General features: G+C 39.6%; 1 protein-coding gene across 1 annotated transcript; it reads right to left on the reverse strand.

Moving 5' to 3' along the window:
* Positions 1-486: 486 nt before the first annotated feature.
* On the reverse strand, positions 487-10,763 carry LOC140234794 (ras-related protein Rab-9A-like). The gene is made up of 2 exons (XM_072314831.1): positions 10,700-10,763; positions 487-2,007 (listed from the first exon to the last, which is right to left on the reverse strand). Exon 2 carries the CDS (start codon positions 1,826-1,828, stop codon positions 1,205-1,207), a length of 624 nt encoding a protein of 207 aa, XP_072170932.1. The 5' UTR covers positions 1,829-2,007; positions 10,700-10,763; the 3' UTR covers positions 487-1,204.
* Positions 10,764-11,120: the final 357 nt, after the last annotated feature.

Here is an 11,120-nt window from a genome sequence, read left to right on the forward strand (position 1 = left end):
TTTGTGACCTTTGACCTTGTGATGAACTTAATCTCCCCAAGGAACATCTACCATCCAAGTTTGGTCACAAACGGACATAGGGATCAAAAGTTACGACCTATTATCAAAATGCGCCGTAAAAACTTAACATTTGGCCCTAAAAGTTTGTTGACCTTGTGGTGACCTTGAACTCCACAAGGGACATTTACCATCCAAGTTTGGTCACAAACAGACATATGGATCAAAAGTTTTGAGCCATAATCGAAATGCGCCGTAAAAACTTAACATTGGGCCCTAAAAGTTTGTTGCCCCCTCTCTGTGACCTTTGACCTTGTGGTGACCTTCAACTCCCCAAGGGACATCTTCCATCCAAGTTTGGTCACAGACATATACATCAAAAATTATGAGCCATAATCAAAACATGCCGTAAAAACTTAACATTGGGCCCTAAAGTTCATTGACCCCTGTCTGTGACCTTTGACCTTGAGGTGACCTTCATGCTTGGTCAATTGTGTAACTTTGTATAACCACTCTTCCCTCCAAGTTTGAGCCAGAATATTTTGCATGATTTTTATAAAAATTTGCTGTTACCGTGGTAACTCATTTCTCCATAAAGACAGAAAAGGTGTTTTGCACATGATCATCTACCTATGTTAGCTGTCACACATGCCAAATTTTAGGTCAACTGCTCCAAAAATGAGGGAGTAGTTTGAGCCACAAGTTTTGCAACCGACAGACTGCCCAACTGCCCACACTATGTGTGGGTGGGGTATAAACTTCACATTCCAAGAGTAGCAATTAAAAAAAGGTATTTAAATCCAGAGACAAACAATTGTATTATAGACATATTTCACAAGTTGTGACAAAGTCTAGAGTTCTTCCTTTGAATCAATTTATTTACAGTTAATCTTTGAATATATGTAGCATGCATATTCAAGTTGCAAGAACAAACTTACCAGAACATAAATTTAAGGAAAAGACACACATTGCTACTGGTCCTACTCCACTAGCAGCCTGCCTGCTATACAGCAATTTGCAAGAGGAATGTAACTTTAAGGCCTGCAACTTGCATTTGGAAAATGAATGATATATTTAATGACATCAACAAATACTTTAACATCAGTACAAGAATGGCTTCATTAAGAAAGAAAATGTAGGATAATAGACCTATTTCACAACCTCACAATGCACTAGAAAGCTGAATGCAAGACACAGAGACTGAAAACTAACAACAATCCCCTTTCTTCTGGACATTGCTAGGCTTCTGGTTCAAGTTGATTGGTCCCACATCTCCCCTTTCATCATGCTTCCTATCCAGCTCCACCACTCTCCGGACTGCGGCTATGAAGGCTTCCTCAACATTCACAGCTGTTTTTGCACTGGTCTCGTAGTAAGGCACACTGCCGTTGTCCGCGCACCACTGTTTTGCTTCATCAGTCATGACCTGCCGTTTCTCTGGCTCTACATCGACTTTATTGCCCAAGAGAACAAAGGGGAAGCTCTCCCCTTCAGCAATATCTGCATAGTACAGGAACTCCTTCTTCCACATGGTCAAGTTGTGGAAGCTCTGGCGGTCATCCACTCCATATGTCAGCATGCAGCAGTCAGATCCACGGTAGAAGGGCGTTCGCAGACTCTTGAAGCGCTCCTGTCCAGCAGTGTCCCATATCTGCACCGTGAATGTCTCACCCTCAACAACAATATCCTTGTTGAGGAACTCTACACCTATGGTGTGGAAAGACTCCTGTTCAAACTTGTTGCTGACAAAGCGATTCATCAAAGAGCTCTTACCAACTCCACCGTCACCCAAGATGACAACTTTCAGGAGCATGGGTCGACTGGCAGACATCTTGTAAGCAAATTTCCAATACTTACATCCCACATTCAGAGAAAAAACAAATAGAATTGCTGCACGCTGTTACAATGTGTCCTTAGCATGCCACTTCCATTCATGCCACAGAAATTCCAATTGTAAGGCTACCATCTCGGCATCTCCAAAATATCAGCTGCGTAACCTCACAGAGAATCCTGAATATGATAGAATAATAAAGTAAGTTTGAATATGAAGACATCTGACTATTAAAGCATAAAGCACTTGACTGGTAAGCTACATTAGATATAGGATAATGTATTCACAGAGCATTTTATCATACTGGAGATCTGAGAGTTTTAAAAGAAACCAAAGCACAAAGATAAATGTGGATTTAGTGAAAGCAGCAAAATTAGTAGATCATGTTGGTGAAAGCTTGAGGAGAATTGGACAAATGATTTATGAAGTTATGAACTTTTAAAGTTTTGGTGTCATCATTGCTGCATAAGGAGACTACTACATGTAGGAAATTCACTTTTAGGTTTACAAGCACTCTAAACAACAATCTTTAACATGTATTGAGCTACCTGAGAAGTCCTCTACCACATGACAGAAAAAAAAAAGAATTCTGGCTGCATTAATAAATGCAACAATAATTATCAAGTTATTACCTCCGCCAAGGGAGGAGGTTATGTTTTCGTTACCGTTGGTTTGTTTGTTTGTTAGTTAGTTTGTTTGTTTGTCCGTGTGCAAAATAACTCAAAAAGTTTTGCATGGATTTGGATGAAACTTGCAGGAAAGTTTGAGAATGACACAAGAAACAGATGATTTAATTTTGGTAGTGATCCAGAAATTCTTATGGATTTTATGAAGGATTTTCGATATTTTGCCAGGTAGGGTCACTGAACTTGGGAGTTCAAGCTGCACGTTTTTGAGGTTTTCATGCGCGCACTAAAGTGCATGCTCTAGTTTCTGCTGGGGCAAGGCGCGCCGCGCATCTGAGGGTTTATGACATAACAAAGGCTTCTATATACATTGGGAAATCTGACGATTTTTCAGTGGGTGGAAATCACTCATCTGAAGAGCAAGATCACGGTGCAAAGTAGCTGCTTGGCAGAGGCCTGCGGTCTCAGAGTGCTTTTCTAGTTATCATTATTATTACCATTCTTATATAGCGCATAACACCTTTGGCAAGGTCTCTATTGATTGGCTTAAGAGGGGATGTAAAAATGCTGCTACAGCGACTGGTATGCCTCCGCCATAATGCATGGTTCTCCTAATAGGTCTATAGTACAATGTCTTGACAATGTGTGATGACAGTTTCACATAAATTGGCGAAATATTAAAAAGACAGGTTTTGTCAGAATGGAGGTAGTTGGGGATTTGACAATTTTTACTTGACTTCTGACCTTTTTATAAGTTTATGCACTGAGTAATTTACAAGGTATGGAGAAAAGTTTAATTTCAGTATGGTAAAATATGATTTGTATTTAAACCTGGCCTTTGACCCTTGACCTTTGACCTTAAAGTTCCAAAGAGAATACTGTTAGGTAGAACATGCACAAATATTTAATAAGTTTCATGATGATACCTTCAGTTATTTTTGAGATATGGGGGAAGAAGGGAAATTGAGCATTTTCACTTGACCTTTGACCTTTTGGCAAGAAACTTCCCAGAGAATACTGTAAAACATGACATTTTCGTGGCATGAAATTTTCGCGAATTGGAGCCAACACCCTTTTACGCGGCATGAAATTTTCACTACTTGCCTGTAACATTCAATGCATATCGTGTAAACAAGAACTTTCGCGTGCATTTCAATTCTGCAAATCTTGGCTCTCACGAAATTAAAATGCAGGCAAACATTCCTCGTTTTACAGTATCTACTGGGTAATACATGTATATCAAGTTTCAAGAAAAATCCTGCAGGCATTGCATAAATATGACGGAAGTAGTGAAATTTTGAGGAGTTGACTTTGACCTTTGACCCCCTAATTCCCTAAATAATCACTGCCAGTCAGTACATGCATATATACTATTAAGGTCCACGAAGATACCTTGAACTATTTGCGAGATATGGAGAAAAGTGTACAATTTCAACATTTTGACTTGACCTTTGACCCTTGACCTTTAACCTCATGACCCAAAACTCTCTCTGGAGAATCTTTATTTGGTAGTTCATACACAGTGTATATACACTAAGTTTCAAGAAAATACCTTCAGGCACGGCATGAATATGGGGGAAATAGTAAAATTTTGAGCATTTGACCTTGACCTTTTGACCTTTGACCTTGAGCATGTGCACCTAAAAATTGATAGGCACAACTTTGCCTACTCATACATATACATGCCAAGTTTCATTAGGATACCTCAAACTGGTTTAGTTTTTTTTACTTACGCTCTCCACAAAATTGATTATGGACGGAAGGATGGACGGACCGAAAACATAATGCCTCTGGCACCACTTCGTGGCAGAGGCATAAAAAAAAAAGATGTACAGGAAAAGATAATTACAGAAACAATGAAATGCTGCATAGATCACTGTCTAACAATCATTATGTTATATCAGTTACTGAAATGTCAGATACTAATGTTGATGTTACAATGAAGTAACATTTAGTGACCATGACAATAATTGTAAGGGCAATTCTTGGGTGAACGTTACAAATTTGATACACATAGCCCACAAGTCATGAGTCATAAAGCCTATGAGCCTGACACTAGGCAAATAAGATCCATGAGCCTGACACCTTAGGGTGCTACATAACTTTAATTTACCACTTGCCTGATCGGGCAAGCAGATTTTCAAATTTGCTGCAAAACACTTGCCCAAACATTAATTTTACTTGCCCAAAAAGAAAGTCCAAAATATAAGGAAATAATATAGTCAAGGGCTTAATAAAACACAATCATTGGAATAAAAAGCACACACTGATTTGCACACTTAAACACATTGTAGTAACAAACTCTGTGCGATCAAGTGTTGCCATTGCATTGCATTGGAGCTTCTGCATGTAAGTGTTGGAAAGCTGGTGAAATAAAATGTTAAGTGCATTGCATCACTAAACAGCCATTATCTTTGGGCTTTGTATGATTAACTTTGTGGGTTTGTTGGGAGGGGGCATTAAGTGAAAAACAGGTGGCTTCAAAACTTTTTGCTTGCCCAATTCGGGCAAGCATTTGTTATTGTTCAAAAACACTTGCCCGAATTTGATTTGTCACTTGCCCCGGGCAATCGGCCAAGTGTTTATGTAGCACCCTGCACCTGGCAAACAAGACCGATGAGTTTGACATGAACCGAAAAAGGCTGAAACTGACACATTAAGACCCCTGATGTAATGTCGAACTCATGGGCCTTGTTTGCCTAGTGTCAAACTCCTGGACCTTTTTTTGCCTAGTGTCAGACACGTGGGTCTTGCCTGTTGGTGGACTCATGGGCCTTATTTGTCTGGTGTCAAACTCATAGGCTATATGACTCGTGGACTTTTTTCAATGTCAAACTCGTGCACCTGTAAATGGGTGTGGGTCTGATGGGACGACCCCAAATTCTTGACCATAGGCCATTGCAGTACCTCTAGCAAGTGATTAACAGAGAGCAGCAATCACTTTCACTTACAGAATGATGTCATCACCATGGTATATCCTTGGATACATGTGCTTCTGATTTTTAGCTTAGCATAGATCCTATTGAAGTTGAATCATGCACATGTCTAAGAAGTTTATCACTTGTATGCATAATTTACATTATCTAGTACATTTTGATAATATAGTCCTATAACAAATCTAACATCAGTTCAAAGTTTTGTGATCATAGACATTGTTGCTGTACAGCAATCACCTGTCCTTCAAGCTCCTATTTTTCTATATTTCCTTGAAGCCTAGTGAAGTTTCTTACATGCACTTACATGGCAAATGCACAAACGGGTATATTCCCTTACTTGGGAAAGTTTTATAAATCTCCTGTTTATATTGATACGGCACATCTTGTATTATAGTACATACAGGTATGTAATGTCATTACTGTTTGAAACTTAACACTGCTTTTGATCAGATGAAAGGTGATGCTTCGCAAAAATGGTGCTTAATTTGTCAATATTTTTTTTTTTTCAACACATTCAATATGAACAGGAAAGAAAATTTACATGAATTCATGTTGACCTAAATCTTTTATTGCACAGTATGGATTTTAATTCAGAGACATGTTGTACCACAGCAAAAGGAAAAGAAAGTCAATATATCATTTGGAGCATGGAATACACCAATAATGTCCTTTCAACTAGAGATTTTAATACATTTCTTGAGGTGAGATCAAAGTTAAAATTTTTTCTTAACGCTTGAGTGTAAGTATACTATGGATAAAATTTGTAGAAGTGCAGTGCACTCTCAGTATCCATTTAAATTCATTGGTGATCGAAATCCGAGGTTTTATTTGTGGGTTTAGTAGCACTATGAATGCCTTGAAGAAGTTCCAGGTACATCTTGATACACAGATCTGACAAAAATATCAACCTTTCATGTGCTTGGAAGGAAGAAGAGATAACAAGAGGAAAAAGCAGCAGAATAAGAAGAAAAATATATCAGATGATTCTATGCATGCATGTAAACTGCTATTTGTTCTTTTTTTTTTCTCCCAGCGAAAATGAAAGTTTCAATTGGATCACACACACACACACACACACACAGAGCTAAAGGCACATTTTCACTTGCAGTATGATAAGAAATGCAGTTTGAAAGAAAAACTTTCCACTTGCTTCTTCACTCTCATTGACTCATGTACCTATACTAATGACAAGCCTCAGGTATTTCAATGAACAAATTTACAATGTAAACAATTTCATTAAAATTTTGGATTGTAATGTCATTTACCTTAGACTTGCCCAGATGTTGACAAGTCTGGCCCCATAGACTCTCTCAGACAAAGTCTGAACTTCCAAAACAGAAGCTTTTACAGAGGAGCTCTGCAACATACTACAAAATGCTGCAGTATGACAACGCCATTAAAATCTCGTTTAGCTGCAGATTCAAAAGCCTTAGCTTCAAATGAAATTCCTTCAACACACAAAGGAATACTTTTGCATCACATCTTTGTTTATTTACTCAAAAGTTCATCCAAGTTTTCCACATTCATATTTTGCTTTAAATTTCATCAAAGCCAATTTGACTAAATCAGGTTCCCACTATATGAAAATAAAGTGCATACATTACATTAAAATACATAAAAATAACATGATTGCATGAGAGGCACACACATGCCTGTTGACTATATGTGTACACTTGTGTATCACTTCTTTGTTTCTACTCACAGATTTATATAACTTTGATCCAAATTTGAATAAACGAAAGTAGTGAGGAAACATGGAAATATGCATGAATGAGTAAATGAATACACTGAGAAGTGATGCATCTTGCTGCAAGAGAATTGTACTACCTGACACTCATGTCAAAAGTCTATTTCAATGATGTACAGCTGTAGTTGGTCAATAATGACAGTGCCAACTTGACACAAACACTAGATGGGGTATGGTGCATGGTCGAGTTGCAAATTTGAAGTTCATACATAATATTAATTAAATATTAATTATTTAGAGCAGTGGTGTGGCATACCATTATAAGTGCTTTCATTATGGCACACACACACAAGCACTACATTGCGCTCCTTGTATACAGTTGTGGGAGCGCCCTGAGTCAACAGAGTGCTGTCTCTGTACGATGAAAGACAAACACAAATTTTTACCCCCCTATGAGTTACAGGTCCATTTCACCAGCAAAAGGCTTACTTTTATACTATACAAACGTTTCCTATCAAATTCATTCCATTCTCCTCGTTCTTCCCTTCGCTTTTTGAAACAACCTTTGCATGGCACATTGCGCACTGGCGATGTGAATAGACATGAAAGGCACAATGTTTTTAGCCTTTGGACAAGGCCCTTTTGCTCTCACGATGTCGCGCTCATCTGGGATTGCTTCTTCACTCCCCCAGAAAGCAACACAATACAGCAAGAGAGGGCCTTGTCAAAATGCCAGTACACAGCACTCTGGCTAGCGCATGTGCACAGGTTAAAAATCCATCGAATGGAGCAGCTGTCATTTTCACTCTTCCTCTTGAAAATCATTTAAACTAAAAGTCATCAATTTTGACAGGAAGGGACTATGGAGTATTAGAGGAACCAAATGTTCCCAGCCCCTGGTACGTATTGCCAACAATTGGACTACATCGGTATCAAATTGAAGCAATTTATAGTGCTAAAGTTGGAGTTTAGGAGCGATACTACGCTGAACGAGACCCCAAATCCTACAATCCACAGCCCGAATGCAAAGCGTTCGGGCTGATCGCAGCGCAATTCTACATTGACAAATATACACACTGAATCCCAATGCCAATGGCATGCAAAATCCCACACACACACATGCGCACACTACAGTACTGCCTTCTGGAACACATGCTGTCGAAGCTGTGGTGTCTGAGTGATGTAGGAGCCTGGGCTCAATTTCATAAAAAGTTGATATGACAGCAACTCTTGCTGGGCCCTGTTTTATCAAGATAAAGTTAGCATTGATTGTGAAATCAACGCTAACTTTATCCAACTTGAAGTCCGCTATAACTTTAAATCAACTGCAAGTTTCCGTTTTACGAAGAGGCTTAACAGTCGATTATAGTTATAGGTGATCACCATGACTTAATTATTGATTTAGTCAAAACAAAAAACACGGGACGAGGCTGGTTTCCGCTACTGTCTGCTTAAAAACAATACAATACTTTAAGCAAAACAAACAACAAAAACATGATTGTTTGCCATGGCCACGGAAGCGTAGTCTGCTAGTGCGACGCAGTATTATTAGTGCTACAGCCGCTGAATTAGAAGTATTTAAGTTTGCAACAGAACCGCAAAATACGCCGTTTTGCGTTGTATTGAAGAAAGTAGGTCGATAGATCTAGCACATCTCGAGCTCAACGAAAATCTGCGTACGCGCATACCGTAAAGATTCCGCACACTATGTAGGATTAAACACTCAAGTATTGGATCTAAACGTCCAGTAACTTAGAGTCCAAGGTGAAGGTCGTGTAGGCCTATTAATATCTATGCATTGTTTCAAGTCTTTCTAATTCAATAGGCTGAAGTCCTGTGTGTTTACGTGTAGGAGTATGGAAACTTGTGAGAGTGTGGTGACTACAGTACAAGATCTACGCGCACATCGGCTTTGTAAAGAATAGATCGCGAGTCTACATCAACATGTCGAAATTCTAGACTCTATTTAACAGTCTAATAGACGCTCTAATCTGCAGTAGGCTTACGTGTTATACGGTAAGTACAAACGACTCGCTGAACGTTACTTAGGCCCAACGTTAAGCCTATTACTAATTAGCCTAACTTAGATCTCAAGTTACTGTCGTACTCGGTGCTATAGAATTAAACTCTTTATTTTCTGTATAGGCCTACTAAACTCTTAATTATTATCTACGGACGAACAAGCTCTACGTAGGCCTACACACGTCAGAAATCACTGGTTTCCTCGCATATGGGTTTTTGGCAAGATATGCATTGCACACAGACGTGGTTCCAGTTACAGTACCGTACTCGGTTACTTGCCCTGCTGGCGATGGCTTGATTGGCGGGCGGGCGCCGGGCGGGCCAAGGCGCCGGGTGCGCAGGCTGGGATTGAGACTGCTGTCTAGGGTGTTTGCGTGCAGCAGTCGCGTAAGCAATGGGTGCCGATCGTGAATTTCATGCAAGGAAAAGACCATAATTACATGAAAGAAACGCAACAAAATGTTAGAGAAAGGTAAGCAGTTAACAGACAAACATTTGTGACAAGACCCCAGCTAGACTAGGAAAGTGTGACAGTCATCTTTCTTCTGTAAATTGCCTTACAATTGAGTCTACCTAGACTGTTTCTACTTAACATTGATATTTATCAACTGTTAAGTTAATCATGGATTTGGAGCGGTTGAGAAAACTTATAGTGACTTCTATGTTGATTATGGAGGAAGTTAAATTTTTTTCCAACTGTGGGTGTCTTGATAAAACGAACTTCAAAGTTCAAGTTAACTTGGAAGTTAATCATAGATTAAGTGGACTTAGAGTTGATATGAGAGGTTAATCATAGATTAATATTCTGACTTAACATTAAATTTATCTGAGTTTTGATAAAACAGGGCCCTGGAATGGCAACTGTCATAGTAACGACAAGAATCCAGCTTCCTGATTGGCTGTTGCCATTGGAAGTTGCCGTTGCCATTCCCAGTTGCAACGGACGACTATAATTAACTCCCGCAAAACCCACAAAACGTTTTGAATTTTCCACTGGCACTGTCATCGAGGCAGTCCGAATCGGGCGTTCCCATTTTCCCATCTAAAGTGCATGATTGCCAACTTGTCATCTCCGAGTCTGATGCGTACATGCGTGACGATCTTATTCAGATCTGACACATTATCGTTGATTATGTCATTATCTAGTGTTAGAGTCCCTAATCACGTGCTAATTTAATATCCACGTAAATTAGAAACTATTCCATATTGCACACACACGTCAAAAGTCGTTAGCAAGCAAAGAGTCAATGAAAGCAAGCCTATCGTCAAGATTCTCGGTGAAAAGAGCGAGGCGGGATCCCACCTGTTAGGTATGTAACGTTAGACTAGCTTAGCACCTAGCACGATCTCCCACCTCCCAGCAGCACCCAGCCTCCAGGTGAAAACGCAGACGAATCGCGATTTTAGTGATAACATGAATACGAGTATATGGGACTCTCATAACTGAGAAACGCCTACCACTGCCACCACCACCGACTAGGTATCGGGAGAGATCAAAATACTTCGCGTTACCACAGATTTCTTTGATGATGTGTGACAACATGTGTCTTCAACATAAATTAGATTGACAGCTGCTACAAAACGCATATCATAATCATACCTCTGGAGTCTAATCGTAAAGCAGAGCCCTACTACGTCGTTGCTCCTCATTTGTCATGTGGCTATGCTCTATGGGTGCATTCTAAAATTAGAATAGAATTATTAGTCACCTGACACTGCCGTGCGTGACAAACAGAAAAGTCTACACTAAAACATGAAACGGCAGCATCTAGTAGACAACTGCCTTTTTATGAGTAGGCCTACATGTTGTAGTTCTGATTTGGAACAAGTTGGAGGGGTAACCCCCTCCCCTCCTCAGGGACGTCGATTCTGGGGGTCAGGGGGTAGTTGCCCCCACCCCCCCCCCCATGAAAATATTGGGGGGGGGGGGCAAACGTATCACATTTCCCCCCTCCCCATTATTCCTGCGATGTGAAAATTTTTGAAAGATTTTTTTTTGTGATAAAAAATTGTCCAAATAT

The sequence above is a fragment of the Diadema setosum genome, chromosome 11 (genome assembly GCF_964275005.1).
Source record: "Diadema setosum chromosome 11, eeDiaSeto1, whole genome shotgun sequence".
Classification (NCBI taxonomy): Eukaryota; Metazoa; Echinodermata; class Echinoidea; order Diadematoida; family Diadematidae; genus Diadema; species Diadema setosum.